The following is a 25,899-nucleotide window of genomic DNA, read 5'->3' as shown; positions in this document are numbered from 1 at the left end:
GAAAGGGCAATGCATTTATTGATGTTTAGCATCAAATTGAATAACATGAACTTACTAAGGAACAAATGTGCTCTTTTCATTTTTTTATTTTCTTTAACAAACAAATGTGTTAGTTTTCATTTAAGGCCTTCTCCGATAATTTATATACCTCAGTCGAGCCAAAATAAAAAGACATGTAGGCCCTAACGAGTAACGATTAACAAATATATAACATATATACTAATTTTTTATACGGCATTGTTATAACAATAAAAGTATCAAAAAAATATAGTCATAAAACCAAATACAATAATATTTAACGGCTAACCGATGATTCGTGAAGCTTTCTTAGCATTCTTGACAACAAATTGTTTAATCACCTCTTCGCAATTTATATTATTTAAGTTTTCGCTCTCGGTAACTATCATCACCAATTCATTAAGTCTTTCTTAAACATTGTGGATCGTAAGAAAGATTTTAATTACTTCAGCTTTGAAAAACCTCTTTCTTTATATGCCACCCGTGATTGGAATAGTTAAAAATATTCCATATACAATCCTTGCATTTGGTTCTTAAGTCTCGTTCAAATGCTTCAAAACTTCAAATCTTCAATAGGGATTCTAAATTCTATGGTATACAATGTGTCTAGTGAGCTCAACTTCATATAAATTTTCTCTTTCGATTTATTATTATTATTTTTTTTTACTCATTGACTTCGGTTTAGTGGTTTAGGCCCAATAACCTAAAATAAACCAAATGGACTATAAATCAAATAACTTTTTGGGCCTAATAATTTTTAAATAGTCAAAATTAATTATATTACATAATTATATATATATATATATATATATAGTAAGGTTAAAATAAAACCCAATTGAGTTGTGGAAACTATACAAACTCATTCTTAATCATATGTTTTTAATTAAAATTTAAAACTTGTGTTACACAATTAAAGTTAATAAAAAAATATAAAAAAATATATAACTTTTTATTTCTCCTAAAAACATATATAAAAATTAGTAAAAACAATGTTAAAAAATAGCAAAACATTTTTTTTTATTTTTTCGATGTTTTGTATTAAATGTAGCAACATATATTACATGCCCTATATATATATATATATATATATATATATATATATAAGGAGAAGTATAATTTGAAAACCCTCTTGAGTTGAGAAAACCCGTGAAAACCCTATGTAACATAGTTTGGTTTTTTTTTTGTTACATGTAACATATGTTGTTGCATTTAATACAAAACATCGAAAACATAAAAAAAATGTTTTGCTATTTTTTTATATTTTTTTAGTAATATTTATATATGTTTTTAGGAGAGAGAAAATGTAAATAAACTTTTACATTTTTTATTAACTTTCATTGTGAACCACAAGATTTAATATTTAATTAAAAACAGATGGTTAAGAATGAGTTTCTAGAGTTTTCATAACTCAATTGGGTTTTTATTCTAACCTAACTATATATATATATATATATATATATATATATATATATATATATATATATATAAATTTATACCTCCGAAAAAAAGATGCCCTGGCCGAGGATACGGCTCATACACTTCTTAAGCCCGCCTTGTTTCATTTGATAATCTATACACTCTAATCAAAAGTTACCAGCTTTACTGCAAATAAATCTCATCATTTCTAAAGTTATATGAAAGAAATTTATTTATAATAATATTGATCAAAGCCTATGAAAAAATTGCATATAATAAATCAAAATTACTTGCAATAATGTGTTAAAAGCTGTTAGTTTATTATGTACCGTCTTTTGTTTGTAAATACTTGAAATTTATAAGTCTCTTATTTTATAAAAAAAATCGAATATATACATTATAGAAACTTAAATTTAAAGTTTGAATTTTATTACGTTTGTATCTTCACAGATTTGTTATATATAAAAAAACATAATATTAAATATTATTCTTTTCCATTATTATAAAATTTTCATTAATGACAGATCTCAAACTAGTTTTTTATAAAGCTACCCGTTGTGGTTTAACTAAAAAGTTTATATAGTCCATGTTGAGGAAATCCCACTTAGGGATCCTGAGTCTCAGTATCTTGCAAGCAGGGATCCCAAACAGATTCAATATCCTGAACCCTTTATTTTGCTCAGTAACTGATATATTTTGTAGGCAAACATTGGTGACTTTTTTGTCATTAAAAGTTCATTAAATGATTGGTCAAATATCTGGAACAAGTCTTGTAGCTGCTGAGATTAATAATTACATTAAACACACATTAAATGGTTGGGATCCTTGTTATCAGTTACGATTGAGAAGCATATCTCAGCTGAAACTACAAATTAACGAATTGCAACGGCTAGTAGCTTATTACATGATCAACAAGTGCGTGGAAACAAAGCTGACTACGTCCAACATCTCTCTTGAAGACGTAATTAATAGCTTTTATTGTCGAGATAATCATTTTACTATATAATGATGCTATGATTAACAACATAGGGAACAGGCTAAACTTGCACCACACTTACACTCTCTCTACTCTAGATTTGCTCATCATTATCTTTCGAAGCAACACTTTTACTTATCAATAAATCTGAGACGGGCGGATAGTTTTCCCCTCCCGAGGCTTTTTACCAGAGATCCTACTAAGGATCAAGGTTTTTCCTTGCGACATTTACTGCGTTACACACACACACACACACACACTCTTGCAATATTGTGAAGAACACACTACCTCACTTACTAAGTTTGATCACTAAATTTCTTAGGTAACTTTTTACCAAAACAGTTTGGCGGCCATCGTAAGGAAAATGGCGTTTTTCATCTAAAAAAAATCATCTTCAATCACAATCCATTCAAGCTTGATCCATAAATGGCTTCTCAATCAAAGTCTACCTTGTTTTGGTCAAAAAATCACCGAAGTAATAATTGAACAACTTAGTAAAATAAGGTAGAGTGTTTCTCAATGACAAGCTAAATAAATGCAGCAAACGTAAAGGGTGACACAGCGATATATCGAGGAAAAATCTAGGATCCTGATGAGGATCTTCGAAAAAAACCTCGGGAGGGGAAAACTATTCCCTGCCTCAATTTATTAATAAAAATAATCGGTTACAGCTCTAGAACTACTTGAGAATGAAAACTAAGTACAAGTATTGTGTGGAGAGTGCAGAAAGAAGTGTCTTTAACGTTTTCAATTGGCCTCCTTATATAAGAAGAAAAATCAACAAATAATCCTAAAAACTAGCCTATTTACTAGGTCTTCACTTAAGCTGCACTCATTTGACCATTATAGACTGACTTCCACGTGCTTTCCAACTGGAACTCCGAAATACTAGCGAGACTTAATCTATTAGCTGTTCCAGGTTGTTAACCAAAGAGTACCCTGCAAGTATATTAGTTAGTTTACACAAAATAGGGCTCAGGATTACGAACCCGCTGAGGATCCCGATTGTCAGGATACCGCTCAAGATACCAGTCAGGATTCTATCTGAGAATTTAACTCACAACAATTGTCCCCAAAAAATATGCTAGCTGTAAACCACATTTACAGCGGTAATATTAATTTTCTTTATCCTTATCCCGATGATGTTAACCTGGCAAATTTGAAAAGACTTTGGATAAATTCCCAAGCAAATTAACCACCACATCTTAAATGTAGGGATAATTGCCTATATTTACTATCACCGAATATTATTTATCCCCATCTTCAACCAGGATTTAAGGTAACTTTTTTTTCTCTTCATCTTCTTTACCAAATTTTCAAGGTTTCCGTTGTAGTCATAGTCTTCCAATGGCGAAGTAAAGAACCAGGTCCCCTGTGTCATCCGAGGATTCCGGCGAGGAGTTCCTCAATCAGGAGATGCTCGCTCTCCTAAACCTTGAAACTTGCAATTTCACTTACTGTAATATAGCTCGTCTTCAAGCTGAAGAGGTATTTCCGGAACGAACCATCATCCGTCATTTCGAGAAACAGATGTGGTTAGATCTTGTCTCCAAAACCTAGGCCTGCTTTACTTATTACCCCTTTTTTCTCTTGGTCTGTCCTATCCTTTCTTGCCTTTTATTTCTAAGTTTTTCAAAGTTACTGGCTTGAGTTATGCCCAAATGACGCCAATGGCATGGAGGACTCTCTTCATGTTGAATCATCTTATCACCACCCATAACCTGGAATTTGACATCTCTGATTTAACTATTGTTTACCGCTTGAGAACACATGGTTCTTGCAGATTCGTATTTCCAAATTGTTCCTAGCCAAATTCACCTAATTCTGAAAACAACAAAAAAACGATGGGGAATGGAATAGGAATTCCATTTTGTCCGGAGAGATTCCATCCCAGGTGGAAAAAATCTTCCTTTTCCATGGGTTATTAAGGGTAGGATTAATAGAAATTAAAATAATAATATAATTAAATTGAATACTTATCTGTTTCTTTGTTATCGCGGCAACAAAGTTCCAGGATCTCGCACCAAGCTGAAGCCTACAAGAGGATCCCCGCCATTCTGAAGATCTCGAAGATGGAGAGAGTTTTTTCATTTAGAAACCCCTGATTCTTCCTTCCGAGTCAGGTCTCGGAAAACATGTCTGGTGAGTATCGCAATCATGATCTTAAGCCGCGTATCCATACCCAGATTAAGTTTGATTTTCTTCAAAGCTAAGCAAGGTTTTATGCCGGAGGATCTCGAAAATATCATCAAGAAGAAAGAGCCAAGCACCGCCGAAGTTTCCAAACCACTCATCCCGTCTTCCAGGAGTAATCCATCCTCATTAAAGAAGTGGAAGGGGAGTGAGGCAGTTGTCCATACTGCCGAAACTCTAACCTTCGGAAAAATCTTCAGCCTATTGTCCAGCAAGTTGGGATCCTTACCATTTTCTATTTTATCTTTAATCATATTAGGAACTAATCTGTTTGTACCTTTGTAGGGTCTCAAGCAAATCGTGAAGATCTATCACAACTTGGTTGTAACGCCCGTTAATTTTTGGTTCAAGGATTCAAAGCTTGTAAAGTATGTATATTTCTCGGGATTTTAACCGACATTTCTCGGAAACCTTCTCGTCATCCCGGTATGTTAAAACATTTAACTTTTCAACCAAGATGTTAATTTTTTAAAATTTAAAGGGCTAGATGTGAAAAATTTTTATATCATAAACCTAACCCTAACCCCTTTCCCCCCTCCTTGTCCGATCGGCATAGTGCACCCCCCCCCCTGCGATGTTCTTCTTTCCAGCCAAGGTTTGAGCATAAAACATCAATTGAAGGTTAGTTCTACGATTCCCCAAGTCTTTTATACCTTAATTGATCTTTATATCACGCGTATTGATCGTTAAATTGCGTGTTGTAGGCTTACCGGGTTGCTGCCAATTCTAACCTTTTCGGGACTGTTTTGGTTGAGGCTTTTGCACAAAAATCCTCCTAGGTATGTCTAGTATATCATACTTAAAAATCATGTTCATTGGTTTGATGTACAGGCTGTTGAAAAATCATTTTTATAAGTTATGGGGCTGAATTGGTTGTCGGTTACTCAAACGGGTAGGTACAACGCACAATTGCGTTTATTGAATAGTTGGTGCGTCGTACTTGCGAGTTACCAACCCATTTGACTCGTGTAGCGTCGTGTGGACATGTTGGCTGTGAATTCATAATATTGGGTCCACACGGGGCTGAGTTGGATGTTAATGGCCTAAACGACTCTTAAACGCGCGTGCTAGTGTCACATAGTGCTTCCGGGGTAAATTGGGAATTCTTTATTCCTGGGAGTATCTAAGGGTCGTGTTGGTGTATGTAAGGCCCCGGGGGCTGTTACGATTGACTTTGATGAGGTCGAGGCTTTAAGTAACTTGAACCATGTTAGAACATTTGGTAGGATAAACGAGTCCTTTCGACGTCATTAGTAATGTTTGAATGTAAACCGACAGGTGTTTGAGTTTTGGGATTACTTAGGGGTCCTCTAGCTTGTGGTGAAATCGTGCCTTGTGTCAGGTGAGTTCATGACGCCCCTTTTTACTCTTTTTAAGATTTTGGGCTAGCATGCACACCTAAGCGATTTTGCTTGATGAATTGTTTAAATTATTTTGGATGGGCTTACTTGTATAGGGTAGGCCTTGAGATGATATTATCGTATGTATGTATGTAATATTGTATGGCCAATATTTGACGATGTTTAGTAGTCGTTATCGACTACGGATGTTCACGTATGCCTACTTCGTGTTTGCATACGTTGGATGAGATGTTACGTGTTTGGGTTGTACGTGTGCTCGACCCTAATGTTATTACTTGGATGTTTATATATATATATATATATATATATATATATATATATAGGGATGTACTTATAAAGATGTTTATATATATATATATATGTATATGTATAAGGATGATTATTTACTGATGATGATGGCCTAACTGATGTATCCCTTTTATTTTTAAAATCCTTGGAATGATTGTTATGATTATTAATTATTGATGTTATTTATTAAAACTTGAACTCACTCAGCTCAAGCTGACTTTGTGTGCATGTTAGTGTGAGTTTCAGGTTAGGAGAAGGATGCCTTACCGCTTGGACGCGCACGAAGCTACTTGGACGGTGAGGGTATACGTGGATGGAAGATTTAAATATTGAACATTTCTTTTTAAAAAGTTTTATCAAATACATTTAAATTGGTTTTGGGCATAATTCCCGGGTTTTGGGAACTTATTTTATTAATTATGGTTTTCCGCTGAATTATACTCTGAATTGGTTGTTTTAATGGAATGAACTGTTTTCAAGTTTAAGTATTTTTATAAGTATTATGGATGAATACCAACTGTAGGATTCCCAGGATTCGAGGTCTTACCTTGGTGCGAGAACTTGAAGCCTGTAGGGAGAAAGTAAACGATCTTACCAAGAACGATGAGGCCAAATCCCTCTGCCTTGAAAAGAAATCTGAGCAATGTGAACAGCAGAAGAAGGATCTTGAGGTGATCAAGGCTACTCATGCCATGGAAATGCAGACATTCAAGATGAACCTCCAGCTATCTGCTGCTCATTCCATCTAACGTGCTAGAGTCACGTTGATGGAAGAGGCTATAAACCCTAAGGTGCTGTTTGTTTTTTCAGAGGTAAAATGTCTACAGTCTGCGGACCTCATCTGCAGGCATCTGTAGCAGAAGAGGTGGACCAAATCTCTGCAGTCTGCAAGAAGAAGACTGTTTGTTTTTTAACGTCTGCAGACTGCTAAAATAAAACAGAAATCTTTAAATAAGCTGAAATATAAATAAAAAGTCATTAACATCGAAATTTAAATAATAGTCAAACAACAGTGCAGTAATATTCATAAAACAACAAAAACATTTTTTTTCAAATAATCTATTCGGCACCTTGCATTAACTGCTCCGCAATTTCATCTCGTAACTGCGTCATATATTCACAATCTGATGCAGTGCCATGCGCTTCAATCTCGTCTTCATCAGCAACGTGTACATGAGTATTTCTGAATAACACATCGGGTTGATCGTATTGTTCAAACAACTCATCGCTCAAACCTTCTTTCCTAATAAAATTCTGTAGCTCGAAACATGCAACTGTGAGGTTCCTTTGTGCCTCCAACGAAAATGGTGCCATCCTCTTCAATATAGGGAATCGTGCTTTTAGGACACCGAAAGAACGCTCAATGTAGTTTCGAAGTTTTGCATGTGCATGGTTAAATTTTTCTTTATTTGTCAATGCACGTCTCCGACGAAAATCTCTAAGCAAATAGCTCACATTACGGTATGGAGCCATAAATCCTCGCGTGTGTGCATACGCGGCATCACAAAGATAATATTTCTCTGTAAAGATATACAAGTTAATTATATTACTAAACTAAGATATAAATAACTAACAAACAATAAACATACTTGGTGGTGGAAATGGGAATGGCGCATGTGGATATGATAATGCCTCTGATAATATTCTAGAATCATGTGCTACCCCTTCCCAGCTGGCCAATGAAGGTAAAAATCATGTTGAAGTCACAAATTGCTAATATGTTTTGATAACGACCCCATTTTCCTTTTCCTCTATATAAATCTTGTTCCTTAGTAGGGAGAACAACATGTATCAAGGTTCCGTCTAGTGTACCAACCTCTCCTCTAAAAACCCGTCGTAGCCTCTTATTATGTCCCGGAATGTTTGGATTCAGATTGAAAGAAGTTGGTACTATCATATCTTTTGCGAAAAGCATCATTTTATCCAACACCTCATACAAAAATTTATGAATTGTTTGCTTTGAGTGTTGAAATCTACGCTTGATAACTATGTAACATTGATTATGACCGACTATCATAAAAAACATAGCCATCTTCTCCTCGACCAATACATGTTTACTATCATTTAACGAATAATTTGTCCTAAAAAGTGCACATAGTCGGACAAATGATTCACGAGACATACGTAGCAATTCATTGCATTGTTTGGGATTTCCTTGCAATAACTCTAACGTGTATTTATGCCCCGTCATAGTCGAATCATTGTCTCGCTTTCGTTTCAAACCTCTCCTCCAAAAAAAAGCAGATATACAAGTATATAAGAATTACTAGAAGTAATTTCTTATCGTGATCCATTATGATCCTATGATAATAAAACATAAACAACCATTAAAAATAAACATCCATTAATTAAACATCAACAACAAACATTAACATAAACATCAAAACAACCATTCTACATAAAACCAAATAAACCCAAAAGTATACAATGTTATTGATGCATACAATGTCATCATAAACCAAACAATCATTCAACATAAACCAAAAGCATCCAATGTCAACATAGCAAAAACAAATCTAATACCCCCAAAATACCAAGTTCTTCACTCCTTTAGTATTCCTAAACCTATACCTGACATCTTGAGCAACCCTTTTAACACTTCGGGAGTATTTGGCAATTCCATCCATACCTCTCTCAACTCCAACATTCCAAATATACGAAAAGCGGCTAAAAATAGAGGGTCCGAATCTTCTAACCTGTCACACCCCAACCTAAGGCGGAAATGCTGGGGCATGATCCGATTGTTCACAGCTCAAAGATACTATCATAAATATAAATGACAATTTCTAATTAATTATTTATTCAAATAATACCCACAATATCCAAATATAACATAACAATTCAAATACACGAATATGAGCTCAAATAACGGTTATCTTGATTATATCCTAAGGTCTTGTCCATGTGTCCAAACTTCAATCTTCAATACAAGCAACCTCCATATACATAGAAAATGGAGTTTTTGTCAACAACACATGTTGAGTGAGTTTATCACCAGTTTTTGACACCACAAATAATGTTAACATAATAAATAAGAAAAATAAGCAAAACGTAATAAATGTGGTAATGAAATCAAACCATGAGCAAGTAAGTTGTCGATTAAATCATTGCCAAGAGAATCGGGAGTTGGTAATCAAACATGAGCAAGTAATAATAAGACCATTGACAAGCGAATCGGGCATTGGTCAATGAGAACCCTCTCCAAGGGAATATGTCAAACGCGAATCGGGCATTGGTCAATGAGAACCCTCTCCAAGGGAATATGTCAAACGATTGCATACAAAGACAAATAAGCACATAACAAGTATATTTGATTAAGTACACGCAATTACATGTTTGCTATTTTTGATATTTATATTTATATATAGTATAATATACGCATATGTCCCCAAAATGTTGTGAAAACTAAGTAAAATCGGGGAATGATAAAACTCACCTTAGACTTAAGGCAAGTGATTATTAATTAAGATAAACGAACTAAAGATTAAGCGAGTCGTCCACTACACGTCGAACGAGATTAATGATCAGAACCTTAAACTTTGAGATATGATAATATAAGTAAAAACGAACTCGTGGCCGTTGTAATCAATCGAAACAGACGTTTAGAACTTAAGTTATGTTATATTTAAGATTTAAGCGAGCTGGTACTGACCAGAATCTGAACAGCGAGCCGGAAGTTGGGTTTTGGTTACTAGTCTTAAAATTTCATTACAAGAATAAAATTCTTCTGCACCAAACATTGAATCTGACCAGAAGTATGAGAAAACGTTAAGTCAAACATGTTGACTGTTTTGCCTTTAACGGGTTCTAAGCGAATTGACCTGTCAACACCCTTCAACCACTGAAATTGATTGAAGGTTATTGATTAGGTAATATGTATGAATAATTCCTATGTTTACAACTTACCCGCAAAGTGAAAAGATTGATGAGAAACAGAAGTCAAAGGTCTTAAAGCAAGCAAAGTCAATGAGCAAGTCCTGAATCTTCAACCAATAGGCAAAAACCGAGCGAATACAAGATGGACAGATGAATGTGATGGCTGAGAATGATGCTTAGGGTTAAGCGTTTGTGGCAGAAGTTTAAGGTTTGTTTATATAAGAATAACAAAAACGAACTATATCTAGTAAATTCACTCGTTTATGAAACCGAATATGCATTTAATGATTAAATCAATGAAATAAGTTGTAGATTTCGTTCATGATTAGTATTTTACAGTATGGACTTGTAAATTTAGTTAATATCTTTTTCTTGTACCTTAATTCACTCGATTATTTTCTAAAATAAGCGATTTGGTTGCTAAAAACAAATTAGGAAACAAAATAATCTATTTAATGAGAAAATCTAGTACAATAACTAATAAAATTTGGCTTGGACACCAATAAAATGAAATTGGACCAGCCATAAAATTTCTTGGAGTTTAAGTTTCGTTAATTTAATCAAAAATAGGAAAGAATTGGCAAAACTAGTCCTTGTAGTTCCCGAAAATGCGATTTTTGGACGTCTTAAGCGATTTTAAAGGTTTTTAAGGGCTATTCGGCATAATTGAAAGCATGAAATTATAAAATAAGTTAAACCAAGTTAAATACCAGTAAATATAAGTTTTAAATAGTTTGAAAGATCCGAATTACGTTCCCAAATCGGTTCAAACTTAAACAAATACAAATACTAAAAATCCGATATGTTACAGTCTCCCCTAATTTAGGGAATTTCGTCCCGAAATTAAGGAAAAACAAAACATCATTGTTTTGAAATCACTTTAAAATTTTAAGGAAAATGTGATGTTTGTCAATTTCAGGTTATTTTATACTTTTATTCTTAATGTAAACCTGACCCGTTTTGTATCCCGAACCTTTCGATATTATCAAAATGATGAATTTTATGTTATATATTTGTTTTATAGTTGTCGGATCTCAAAAAAAAACATCCTTTTCGGTTCTTAAAATGCCCCGAAAACGCTCAAAACAAACTCCAGGGACTAAAACTACCAAAATGAAAACTTGAAAGAGCCATTTGTAGTTTCTGCTTTCTTGGGTCTATAACTAACCCATTTTTATGAAACACCCTTTATGAAAGACCCATTCAACTTACCCTATATATACACACCCATCTTCTTAATTTGTGCTTGCTCATTTCCTCATTTCTCTGTCAAATTCTTGAATTCTAAGGTTGTTCTTCATAGTTTGACTCTCAAGGTCAAACTAAGCTAATCTTTCCTTTTAACTAACTTCTCGATACTTAAAGCTTGATGTTACAACATATATATAATATACACTCCTTGTTTACCTTCGGTCTTTCATTTCTCCGGTCTCGGCCGGTTGAAATGTAGGACTAGTAAGGCAAGGTTACATGGAGGACTTTGTAGTTCTTGTTTATATATTTAACAAATCTAACCATATAACTTGTTATACTTGCTTAACTTATGCATATTTTAGTTTATTGTTCATATTTGTCAAGTTCCATGGTATTGGGTATATGGTGACTAGCCTCGGTCCTATTCCAAGTCAAGGACCGAACCAAAAACCGAACTAAACCGAGTTCACTCGCTTAAGACACACAAGTGTGTTTTTAGCCACCAAAACTTATATTTTTATTCAATATTATATTTTAAATCAATTTTAGTTAATTTCTAAACATACTTGGCATGTCGGTAACCAACTTGATCTTATAACAAGTTCAGACCGATAAAGTCGTATACTCGCTTAACGAACGTTAAGGTTCTTCACAATAGAACTACATACTTGGTTAAATCTATTTTGATTTTATTGAGTTATCTCATAACATTTATTATTTTAGGAAGTTAACTTTGAGCTTGGTCAATTATCAAGTCTCGAACCGACAAACCCGAACACTCATTTAAACCTCGTTTTGGTATTCTTATAACCAAGGGTTTTGCAATATTGCATTTTAACCCACATTATTACTTAACATAAGTTGAGTAAAAAAAAGAAAAAAAACTAATGAATAGAATACCGAGACCCGGTTTCGAGTAAACTTATTTTACAAAACTCGTTTATTTTCTCAAATATTTACATTTTAAATCCTAAACTTTATTTGTCATGTATTTTATTTTAAACCCTTCCAAGACTACCTACTAACATAAGACCCGTTTAATATAGGTCTTGCTCGTTAAATGATTGATACTTGAGTCTTAAACCGCAACACTTATTGTATATATTTACTTAACTAAATGCTCAATTTGGTGTTATATGCCTTACGTGATTATGTGCAAACTCATTGAATGCTAAGGCGGGTAGCCTCATCAAAGTATGATCATACGCTAATTCCGAGTATATATGGATCCCCATATAGAAAGGTGTCGTCAAATGTATTCTTATTGACGATTTCATTATTGTCGTCAATGTATTCTTATTTACGGTTTTATTATCTAAATTTTTGCTATTATTTATTGTTTTCATATACTAGTTGTGGATTTCATACTATATACTTATTGTCCAAAACTATGAAAATTGCTCACCAACCTTTGTGTTGACAAACTCTATTTTAAGCAATGCTACAAGTTTGATGTTAGCTTGATTGGATTACTTGAAGAAACTTATCATCTTGGCTTTAGGATATTAGAAAATGAAAGAACAAGTTATTTGTTTATCTATCTATTTGGCATTTTGTATGAACAATTGTTGTGTTATTTATGATGATATGGATTTAAATGAGTTGTTTAAATATTGTAACTTTATAGTGTCGTTGTGCAATGAGCAATCATATCGCGCCTCGACGTTTCCGTCTTCATTGGTTGGGGTGTGACATATTGGTATCAGAGTCATCGACTATAGGATAAGTGGTTAGACGTAACAGCCTAGTATAGTTTATGCTCTAGGGTCCCTATACGTGTGCTCATACGTGTTTACCCTACTTGATTGTTTATTGCATTTATTTAGTTGTTTAAATCTTGTTTAAAAATCCATCTCATCATAAATGTACACATACACACACTTTCAATAGTATTCTAAGGTATTTTTACCTTAAAACAAAACATTAGTTTTTATATTGTGTTTTATGGATCACAAGCTTAACTTGGATCTCGTTGTTTACAATCTCCTTAAAGCTAGGTTCTATAATTTGTTTTGTGATGACCGTAGGGAACGAAACACTTGATTCGATCATTTGACAAAAAGATTCTAAGAATCGAAGGTGATTTACTTACATGGGATGATTGGGTTTAGTGTTGGTTTCTAGGTCAAGCAACTCGAGTTATATGGGCCGACACTTTAAGTTGTCGAATGCGAGCATTCCGGTCGCCTTCTTATTTTTGGTGTTGAAAACATAAAAGCCACGGTGATACGTGGACAAGTGTTTTTAACATCTCGTTGTATCTCCGTTTTATTGTAGGTTATTATCATGATTTGAGTCAACAACATGAAAGACGCGGTGATACGTGCACATATTCGACTCCATATATATTACTTTTACATAAGTTTTTACTGCTGGGATATCAAATCATGGTGGTTCATGTACGATTTTCCCGACTATACATATGTTTACAAGAAATTTTGTTATTTTTTTTCGAAATATCAAATCATGGTGGTTCATGTACGATTTTTCCGACTGTATACAAATTTCAACACTTCAAAACGTCCAAATTTTAGATTCTCGAAACTTTGAAACATATACTTATATATATATATGTTTTTATCATTTGGTTTATGTATAAACTTTATTTCTACTAACATTCTCATCCTCATGACACTAGGATTCACGTAAAAAAAATGGTTACATACATCTTCTATTTTAAACTCAATGCCCTCGAACTCACTACAATACTTTATAATTTTTAGAATGCCTCCGCTACGACGCCACTACCGCAAGGACTCCAAAAGCAAGATGGCCGCTTTAGTAGCCGAACAAGTCGCCGCTGTGATTCCCGAACTCCTAACTCACTTGCAAGCAAACCAACCTCCACCCGTTGAACCCAAACCCGCTCCCTACTTGTACAAACAATTTACCGGTGCTAACCCAACCAAATTCCTTGGTACGAACTGTGCAACTACCTTGTTGCAATGGTTTGAAAAGATGGAAAGTGTGTTCCGACACAGCGAGTGCCCTGAAGCGAAGAAAACTAATTTCGCTTCGAGCATGTTTGAGGAAACCGCTCTTACATGATGGGGTAGTTTTATGCATCTCCAAGGGGCGGAAATCGCCATGGCTCTCCCACGGACCGAGCTTAAAGAACTTATGATGAAGAAGTTCTGCCCAAAACACGAGCTCCAAATGAAACATCTTGGATTTTTCAAACCCGTATTCGTCTAACCCGACCCAGGAACGTAATTTGGATATTCCGAACTACTTAAAACTTATATTTACTGGTATTTAACTTATTTTATAATTTCATGACTTTCAAATATGCCGAATAGCCCTTAAAAACCTTTAAAATCGCTTAAAACGGCTAAAAATCGCATTTTCGGGAACTACAGGGACTAGTTTTGCCAATTCTTTCCTATTTTCGATTAAAGTAATGAAACTTAAACTCCAAGAAATGATATAGCTGGTCCAATTTTGTTTTCTTGGTGTCCAAGCCAAATTTTGTTACTTATTGTACTAGATTTTCTCATTAAATAGCTTATTTTGTTTCCTTATTTGTTTTTAGCATCCAAATCGCTTATTTTTGGAATAAATCGAGTAAATTAAGGTCCAAGAAAAGTATTATAATCAAAATAAAAGTCCATACTCTAATATTACTGATCAAGAACGAATTTTCAATGATATTATATCGGTTTTCTCATTAAAACCATATTTTGTTACTTAAACGAGTAAATCTTCCAAATATGGTTCGTTTTTGTAATCTCTATATAAACACATCATAATTCTCTTACCACAAACTTCCTCATACCCTAATATACTAACCATAGTTGTCACCTACCTCTGTTCATCATCAAATCCTTCGGTTTTTGCATTATTGTTGAAGACACATGCTTATTCGGTTGACTTTGCTTATGCACCGACCTTTGACTCATCGTTTCTGTTGATCCTTTCACTTTCCAGGTAATTTGTAAATAGAAATAATTCATACATATTCCCTAGTCAATAACCTTCAATCAATTTTGGTGGTTGAAGGGTGTTGACCGGTCAAATCGTTTAAAACTCGTTAAAGGACAAAACTGTCAACAAGTTTGACTTTACGTTTTCTCATACTTCTGATCGGATTCAACATTCGGTCCAGAAGACTTTTATTCTCGTAACGAAATTTTAAGGCTACTGACCGAAACCCGACTTCCGACTCGCTGTTTGGATTCTGGTCAATACCAGCTCGCTTAAATCTTAAAACAAACATAACTTGAGTTCTAAACATCCGTTTGGATTGATTCCAGTGGCTAAGAGTTCTTTTTTATTTATATTATCATATACTAAAACCTCATATTCTGAATTATATGTTTCGTTTGACATGTAGTGGACGACTCGCTTATTCGTTAGCTCGTTTAATCACATTTAGTAATCGCTTAAGGTGAGTTTATCATTCCCCTATTTTACCAACTTTTCTAAACATTTTGGGGACATATGCGTATGTATTCGTATTTCATACTATATATATATTCAAACAAATGCACGTGTTATTATGAGTGATTTAATCAAACATATGTGCTACTTGCTTACTTGTGTTACCATTCAATCAATCGTATATTGGAATTACTATTCAATCAATCATATAGTGGGTGTTCCTGCTGGTGACCAACGCCCGATTCGCTTGGCAACGGTCCACATACTTGTTTGTGTTTTGATTATATTTACCGCACTTATCACGTCATGCTTATTTATTTTGTTGTGTCAAAACTGGTGATATTCTCACTCAACTTTATGTTGACAAAACTCCATTTTATACGCATATGCAGGTTGCTTGTATTGAAGATTGAAGTTTGGACATGTAAACAAGACCTTAGGATATAATCAAGATAAACATTAATTGAGCTTATATTCATATTTGTATATTGTTTGTTGTAATTGGATAATTTGTGTATTATTTGAATAAAATAATTAATTAGATATTGTCACATTTTATATATGATAATATCTTTGAGCTGTGAACAATCGGATCACGCCTCGACATTTCCGCCTTAGGTTGGGGTGTGACAGATTGGTATCAGAGCCGAAGGTTATAAGATAGGTCGTTAGAAATTGTCCTAGACATTTGTTAGGAACCCTATACGTGCTTATCTGAACTACCTTATGTGCTATTTAATTCTTTACAGCTTAATTATATTAATTATTTTATTGTATTGTATTTTATTTATTTATTGCACACACACACGAATTCTGAGGTTATGCCTCACTTTCAAAATATTTTTAAATGCTCTTATTTTTAGTAGATTGCCTTTTATTGTGGAAATTTCCTTAAGAATTCCCGTGTTTTGTTTTTGCTCTTTCACCTTGAAGCACGGGGGTATGACAAATTTCATACAACCATAACTTTAAGTGGTACCCGTAATCAGCTAAACGGTTGCGTGGTAAACATAACCGGCTAAATGGTTATACTTCCAAATTGTGTTTTTAAATTATTTTAAATTCTTAGTTGGGTGAAAATCCATGTAAATCCATTGGCACTCCAACTATCCACTTCTTAAACCATTTTCGATTTGATTTTTGGGTTGGCACGTATCGTCCGGGGTGGTTCCCGAGATACACCAACTACTTATATTTGATTCGTTGATTCGATATTTAGTTGGGTCGATTAAATGCCATGTAACGCTTATGGTCCGAACAACTTCATTGTTTCGATAATTCGTTAATTAGTTGGGTCAGTTAAATGCCATGTACACGCTCATGGGCTGAACAACTCAATTGTTTATTTCTCGTTATTTGAATTGGGCCAACAAATTGCCATGGAACGCTAATGGGAGGCCAATTCACAAACTTTATGTTGTTTATTTAGTTGGGCCATTCAAATTGTCGTGGAAAGCTCTTAGGAGGTCAACTCGTTTGATATGCTTGATTATTTTATTCTTGGAAAATTTTATAAACATTGTTCATTTAGTTAAATGCTTCAAACTTATACATATTATTTTAAATCCCGACTCATTCTCGAGTCTTCACTAGCACTAATTCATATACATACATATACATATACATACGCATCCCTATTATTTCACATCAACTCATTCCCATAACTTACCCATCATCTCATTAAAATTTCATCCTTGGTCCTCGTAGAATCTCTTCCCTAGTAAATCATCGTCCTAATCAACGTTGTTCACCTATTTCTCGTGATTGTTGTTCGACTACTAGAATCGACAAGGAGTTTGCTGCTGTATTCTGTTAACCAAACGACCGCCAATCTTGACAAAACTAAAATACACCAAACAAGAAATCTTATACTAACTCATATCCATTAAATATATATATATATATATATACATATATATATATTATTTAAATCATCTGTTCATATTTAAATCCATATTCTCAAACTATAAATTTTTAAGTGCATTTAAATCCTTACCCTTAATTTTAAACTATAAATATTTTATTATCTCTTGTTTTTCCTCATGTTACTATTCACAACTTATTTTCCATAAGTCTTTATTATTAAAATTCAAATATTTCAAATTTTATCGATGTTAAACTAAATTTTTCATCATCCAAATTTAATTCCTCATAATTAAATTAAATTTCCCATTAATTAATTTTTTACCATTAAAATTGATTTTTTGATAAATCTCCATTAAAAACTCATCACTCACTTTATTTATTGATTAAGTTTGTTATTTGAAACTAAACGTTGGTTCATAAATATTTCAACTCATTACTTTGATTTTTGATACACCTTGAAAATTTTGAACATTTTAAATGATAAATTTTTAGTTGTTAGAATAGTCATGGTGGTTCATGCAATTCTAGCTTCGCATTTATCTCATTTTTATTAAATGTTTCACATCTTATTTTTGTTATCGCAATTAATTTAAAATTTTGTTATTTACTTAAATTTCCATTATCGATAATTCAATTTAAATATTTCCTAATAATTATAACGATTTTGTGAAAAAGGAAAAAAAATCCACGAACTCCCAAATTTAATCTAATTTAATATCTTCAATTACCTACCTTATAATTTATCTAATTTTAAAGATTTAATTGGAATTGGACTATCTCGGTGATTCGGGAATATCTGTTTCCCAATTTAATCTATTAATGATTTATTTGAATACTTACATTTTCGCATTTTCATTAATATTTGAATTATTATTTACTAATTATTATAATATTTTATTATAAAATTGAATTACTCTCATCTCAAAAATCGCAACTTGAAAATCTATAAACTTTATATTAACTTCTATTTAAATCTCATAAGTTCTCAACCAACTAAACTCGACTCACCAAAATCCTCGTTTAAACTTATGCTCTCGATCTTAAGAATTTCTTCCTAATTAATACGACCTTTATAGATTTCACATGTTATGTTGGGCTATATTTTGTGGTTTATGCATGTACTTTGGGCTTAGTTTGAGTTGTATTATGTAAACCGAGATCCTTATGGTTGTCGGTGGGCTTTGGGCCTTGTTAGGCTAGTATGTTGGCTACCTTAGATCTCTTTGTATAGGGTTTACAAGGTCGTTCAATTAGGTTTTGGCCGTCTAGTATCGTTGTTGGTAGAACGAGTATTGTAAGCATAGTGCTTAAGCACCCGACGTTGATAATAACGTGTGTTTTGAAGCACTTCATCGTGTGTTTTACGTGTTCTTGGTTATTGTCTTGAATCATCTTGTGTTAGGATTCCGCACTAACGTCAAGATACTTGATATCATATTGTAGTGATCTAGATTCGGGACTTACAATTGGTATCAGAGCCTTTGACCTATTCAGGCTCGTTATTGTGATATCAACGGATTCAAGATATAAGTGTTTGGTGGTTTGGTTGTATTTCCGGCGAACTGTTGATCGAAGAAGAGAAAGGATTGCTTTTGGTGAAAAATTGATTTTGTTTTGGAAACAAATCAAATCCCACTAAACTCTTGAGTTTGTTATACTCAAAATCCAACTGAATCTCTAGTTTTCGGCCAACGAAATCGGTTCTCGGTTAGTTTTGAGAGTTTTCGGCAATTTGTTCAAGTTTTCTTCTGAAATCTGATCGTTTTCAGTTGGATTAAGGGTTCTCGGCAAAATTCTGTGGTTCTCGGTCAACAATCTCTGTTCTCGGTCACCAACCTTTATTCTCGGTCAACACTCTTTCAGTTCTTGGTCATCTTTGGTTTTCGGTCAACGCATACTGTGAACATAGTTGGACTTGATCAATTTGATTTGGACTTTGTGTATTGGACTTTAGAGTGTTCTGGACTTAAAATTTGTTTTGGACTTATTAAAAATAAAATGGATCAATTAACTAATAATAATGGGTCATCCAATGCTTCACTCCATCAAGAACTGGATTCGATAATGGGGGTGCCTCGTCTACTGTCTCATGAGGGGTTCAGCGAATGGAAATTTCGATTCGAGAAGTATGTCAAGATGAAAGATGCAACAATCTAGAGAAGCATAGTTAGGGGACCCCAAATCATCACGTATCAATGTGAGAACTCAACTGAAGTTGTTGTGAAGCCTATCGCTATGCACGATGATGATGATCTTGCTAAAATTGAAGAGGATGAAAAGGCGCTGTCAACCTTAACTACGGCACTCTCACCTGAGATTGCTCTGGGTTTTAGAGAACTTCAATCTTCTAAGGAGTTGTGGGAGGCGTTAATTGAGGTATATGAAGGAAACGAAGACATGAAGAGAAGTCGCCAAGACCTGCTGCGACAGAAATTCAATATGTTTAATCATGTTTTGGGAGAGTCGTTGGAAACTCAACTTCAAAGGTTCATAGCTCTTGTGACTGAGATGAGATCTGCAGCATCTATCTGGCAACTTCTAAAAAAACAACAAGTTGGTGAACTCATTGCCTAAAAGTTGGGATATGAATGTTGCCGTTATCAAGAAGACAAAAGATCTCAACAGGATGTCTATATCCGAGATGATGGCTACCATTAAGGCATGTGACATGGATGACAAGCAACGTGCTATAAATCATGCAAACTCCTACAGTGCAGTTGGGTACAACGTTGCTTCCAACAATGCCCTCATCTCACAAGACAGCTTCTCAATGTTTAAGGCCACTCAGCAACTTCCACCTCAAGGAAACTTCCAAATGTTTACGTCCACTCAAGGCAAATCTTCTTCCATCCCACATCAACCAGCTCCAGTATTTTTCACCAAGTCCGCTCAATCTCCTGCTGCTAATGTTCAACCTCAATCATCTGGTGTTGCTCCCAGTCAGAACTCCAGTCAGATTCCCTCTATCCTAAAGGAAACTCAAGAGAACATAGCTTTAATGGTGGGATTCATGAACTGCTACAATGCATTTCTAGCTGGTGATCTGGTTCAACCGGTAGTTGCTGCTGAGCTTGATCAAATCCATCCAGATGATGTTGAAGAAATGGATATCTCTTGGCAAATCGCCATGGCAGTGTTTGGGGCCAAGAAATTCACTAAGAGAATGGGAAGGAACAATTGGAATATGCTAAACAATCAGAAGGTGGGTTTTAATAAGGACACTCTGAGATGCTATAACTGTCACAAGCCGGGTCACTTTGCTCGTGAATATACCAACCCAGCAAAGGAAGGAAACACGGAGAGGGCGCTGGTTCCAGTGGGAAATGCTAGAGGAGAAGTTGGGGGTAGTTCGGGAAATGGTGAAAGAAGTTTGGTTGCTCAACAATTTTCTTGGGATGATCAAATGGCTGGTCTCAACATTGGCAATCAGACAGCCAATTATGCTCACGTAGAGGATGCTGAGGAAGAAAATGCTGCTGAGGAGTAAATCAAGGACTTCAATTCGCATTCATGGCCTTCACTCCTCCCAGCTCATCTGAGGTAAGCTTTCAACCATGTTCTCAAGATTGTGTTGATAAAATTAATTTATATAAACTCCACAATGATAACTTGATTAGAGACATGGAAAGAGTGAAATCTAAAACTTTTAAACGTAAGAAAAATGAAAAAGCCTTCTTATATAAAATAGAAGCAAATCAAAAGGATTTTTCTAAGCTTAAATCTAAATTCAGCATAAAGTGTTGTCACCACTTAGATGCCAAGCAGGAAATTGCTGAATTAACCGCTAAACTGGAAGCCTCCAAAATAGAGATTTTGAATTTAAATGCTAAATTTGAAAGAGCTAAACTTGATTTCAAAAAATTCGAGGGTTCCACTAAAGTAGTTAGTTCAATGATTGATAATCAGTTATGGTGGAAGGAAAACGAAGGTGAGGGCATAGGATATAGTCGGGTACCCCCACCTTACAATGACAACTATGTTCGACTTCCTGCCACCAAAAAACAGGAAGAAAAGGTACAGGGCATGAAGTACGGTAAACAAGATAAGAATGACAAGTCTGATCCTGTGAATACAGATGTATCCACCTCAGGAGTGAACGATTCTAATGTGTTTGCTTCATGTGCAGAGAAAGTAATTGTTGAGGAATGGACTGATGAGGATGATGACTCTTGTGTTTCGTTTAATAAAGACATTAATTCTGATGTTTCTTTAAAACTACATGTTTTGAATTCTCTTAGTTCGACTGTTTGTGTGAGCTCTGGCTTTAAGAGCAAAGACAATTGTGTGGTTAATTCTGTTAAAACTGTGAAATCTGATGATGTGATTTTTAATAAGAAAAATAAAAAAAAAACATCTGCTAAAAACTACCCACCACCCAAGTTCATTAAAGAGGGATGCTCAAATGAACAAAAGGGTGTCGAACCGAACAATAGGTCTAATGGTAAACATCAAGCTAAGCGACCTGACCCACACAATAGGTCAAGACAAAAGGTTCACCACAATGATTTTTATATAAAACGTCAAACTTGTTATAATTGTGGGATTCCTGGTCATATTGCTAGAAACTGTCCACATCGTCCATATGTTCCTTACTATGGATTTTATCAGAGGAATATGCCTCGTGATACCTATCGATGAAATTTTGGGCATCATAAGGCAAATCCCTCTAACGGTGATTGGAACAAGAACAAATCTGGTAGGTTTCATCCTTATCAGACCAAGCCTAACATGTTTAGTAGAAGTGATAAAAACCATGATTCGACTTCAAAAACTAACTCGATTTCTAAATCACGGCCTGTTGGGAGAACAAATTCGTCTGTTCCCTCTACACGCAAACCAGAGACTGAACCATCCATTCATATAAACAACAGTAAATCTTACAGTGGTAAACATAAATGGATGCCTAAGTCTCCGGTAAAGAAGGTTTCTTCTTCCATTTTAGATAATCGAGAAGATATGTCATGGCAGCTCGTAACGAGTGTAGATGAGTCAGGTGTACCCAGTGTTACTATGGACTGGGTGCCAAAGTCTAATTAATCCCACACTTCGTGCATGAGCAGCTATGGAGGAATATCATCAGACCTTGGTATGTTGATAATGGCTGTTCCAGGCACATGACAGGAGACATTTCCCAGCTACACGATATTCAAATTTTTAATGGTGGGTATGTGTTCTTTGCAGGTGGAGAAAAAGGGAAGATCACATAGAAGGGTACTGTAAGTAATGGTGTTCTAAAATTCGAAAATGTTAATTTTGTTCCAGAGCTGAAGCACAGTTTCTTGAGCGTGTCACAAATATGTGATAAAGGGTTTTCAACTCACTTTACTAAGAAAGAGTGCTTGATTTTGAAACCTGGTATCATTATACCAGAAGACTGGATTCTTGTTCGATCACAAAGAAAAGATAATGCTTACGTGATCGACATGAACAAAAATGTTCCTGATGAAATAACCTGTTTGTTTTCAAAGGTGTCTGAACATAATGCCATGCTTTGGCATCGTCGTCTTGGTCATGCTAATATGAAAAATCTGAATCATCTTGCTAAAAATGACTTGGTGCGAGGTTTACCCATCAAAGATTTTGTTACTATTGAAAAGTGTATGGCTTGTGCTTTGGGTAAACATCATCGAAAAACTTATAAACCAAAATTGCTTAACACCATTTCATCTGTGTTTCAATTACTGCATATGGATCTTTTCGGTCCGGTTCATGTTTTGAGTCTTTCTCGCAGCTCTTATTGTCTCGTTATTACTGATGACTACTCACGTTTTACTTGGGTGTTTTTCTTGTCAAATATGAGTGAAACTGCAGAATTGATCAAGCGATTTGTTGTGCTTATAGAGAATTAGCTGAATCTGAAGCTGAAGGGCATTCGGTGTGACAATGGTATGGAATTCAAGAATGCATCATTGAATTATTTTTGCTCAGAAAGGGGAGTGCTCCGTCAATACAGTTCATCTCGGACACCATAACAGAATGGTGTGGCTGAAAGGAGAAACAGGACTCTTATCGAGGCGGCAAGGACCATGCTGTGTGATTCTAATCGGATCACGCCTCGGCATTTCCGCCTTAGGTTGGGGTGTGACACCAAAAGCTCGAAGCCGAGTTTTGGGAACTTAAGAAAGAAAGTGGTTATAACGCCGCCTACTCACTCCGTTTTCACGAGTTGAGCACTCTTGTTCCTCACTTGGTCACCCCGCTCGAACGTAAAATTGACAAATACATCGGGGGTTTGCCCATGCTAATCCGTGACTCGGTAATGAGTAGTAAACCGGAAAACCTTGAAGACGCTATTACGCTAGCCAGAGCGCTCTCCGAAAACCATGTCACAGCGGGTACACTTTCGATCAAGAAAAAGTGTGACAAGAGTAAACCCGAACCAACCCCTCAAATCAAAGTTGATCCACCTCCCCAAGCCATAAATTACTCCAACTCATCCCACCAAGCCAAGAAGAAATTCTAGCCCAATCACCGAAACTATGCCGTCACCCACCCACAACAAACCCAACAACAATCTCAAGCTCCTCAAAACCGAAAACCCTACATTTGTCCTCATCCATTATGCAACAAATGTCAATTTCACCATCCCTCAAACATGACTTGTCGCCATTGCACCATTTGCAACCGTTATGGTCACATCAATACCACATGTCGAAACACACCTCGTGGACATCCCGCTCCACCAAGAAACAACCCGCAAATCCCGCAAAACCCACAACAACCCCGAGCTTGCTATAATTGTGGAGACCCTAACCATTTCCGCAACAATTGTCCCTGACTCGTTTATGCAAACCAAGCCCAAGCCGTAACCGTGACTTATTACCAAACCCAAGCTTACCAAGTCCAAACCTACCAACCTCAAATCCGACAACTAAATGCAACTCTCATCCAACCAATTCAAACCATCCAAGCACCTCCTCATCCACCCCAAGCACCACAAGGAAATCCCGGTAACCAAGGGCGTGCTTTCATGATAAACGCCAATCAAGCTCAAGTCGCAAGCGACATTGTGAACGGTATGTTTCTAGTGAATGAACATTTGGCTTCAATTTTATTTGGCACTGGTGCCGATAGGAGTTTTATTTCACTCAAATTTGAGTCTATACTTGTCGTATCTCGCACTAAACTCTCTAGACCTCTTTTCGTCGAAGTTGCCAACGGAAATTCTATCACAATCAACTCGGTCATTCGTGAATGTATTCTCACTCTTTGTAAGAGAAAATTTTTGATCGATCTTATCCCGATGCAAATGGGAAGTTTCGATGTCATAGTAGGCATGGATTGGTTATCTTTGCACCATGCCGAAAAAGTCGTTTGTTATGATAAAATCAATCGAATCCCGCTTGTAAACGGTAAAACACTTAAGGTCCACGGCAAGACTACTCCTAAAAGGCTCAACCTTATGTCAAACTCTTAATCCCAAAAATATTTGCCCCAAACGTATGTTCCGTTCCTAGCTGAAGTGGTGGTTAAAAACCTTAAGGAAAGAAAAATCCAAGACATCTCCATCGTGTGTGACTTCCTTGGTGTCTTTCCCGAAGATGTCACCGATCTTCCACCCATTCGCCCCGGTAGAATTCTGAATCGATCTTGTGCCCGGAGCAATGCCCGTAGCCAAAGCTCCTTACCGTTTAGCCCCGTCGGAAATGCAAGAGTTATCAAACCAACTCGAAGAACTTTCCGACAAAGGCTTTATTCGTCCAAGCTCTTCTCCTTGGAGCGCTCCCGTCCTCTTCGTGTAAAAGAAAGATGGTTTGTTTCGTATGTGCATCGATTATTGTGAGCTTAACAAACATACTATTAAAAATCGTTATCCTTTACCACGAATCGACGACCTCTTCGATCAACTTCAAGGCGCAACGTGTTTCTCAAAAATCGATCTTCGATCGGGATATCACCAATTGCGTATTCACGAAGAAGACATCCCAAAAACCGCATTCCGTACTCAATATGGACATTTCGAATTTCTAGTCACGCCTTTCGGTTTAACCAACACACCAGCGGTATTTATGGATCTCATGAACCGCGTTTGCAAACCGTTTCTAGATAAATTCGTAATTGTCTTTATTGATGACATCCTCATCTTTTCCAAAACCAAGGCGAACATAAGTATCACTTGCGTTCCATTCTCGAAGTCTTAAGAAACGAATGACTTTACGCCAAATTCTCAAAATGTAAATTTTGGCTAGAGGAAGTTCAATTTTTGGGACACATCGTCAACAACAAGGGTATTCATGTTGATCCCGCAAAAATCAAAGCCGTCAAAGATTAGAAGACTCCGACTACACCCACGGAAATTCGATCTTTCCTCGGTTTTGGCCGGATATTATC

At 35.4% G+C, this 25,899-nt stretch overlaps 1 protein-coding gene across 1 annotated transcript; it reads right to left on the bottom strand.

Moving 5' to 3' along the window:
• Positions 1 to 7,311: 7,311 nt before the first annotated feature.
• Positions 7,312 to 8,170, bottom strand: LOC143539846 (uncharacterized). The gene is made up of 2 exons (XM_077033044.1): positions 7,915 to 8,170; positions 7,312 to 7,772 (listed from the first exon to the last, which is right to left on the bottom strand). Exons 1-2 carry the CDS (start codon positions 8,168 to 8,170, stop codon positions 7,312 to 7,314), a joined length of 717 nt encoding a protein of 238 aa, XP_076889159.1.
• Between the last annotated feature and the right edge of the window lie 17,729 nt (positions 8,171 to 25,899).

Source organism: Bidens hawaiensis, unplaced genomic scaffold (genome assembly GCF_021521415.1).
Source record: "Bidens hawaiensis isolate Kalapana, Puna unplaced genomic scaffold, B.hawaiensis_p1.1 tig00012076_1, whole genome shotgun sequence".
Taxonomy (NCBI): Eukaryota; Viridiplantae; Streptophyta; class Magnoliopsida; order Asterales; family Asteraceae; genus Bidens; species Bidens hawaiensis.
Note: the sequence above shows the minus strand (reverse complement) of the source record. Positions and strands in the feature narration are given on the sequence as shown.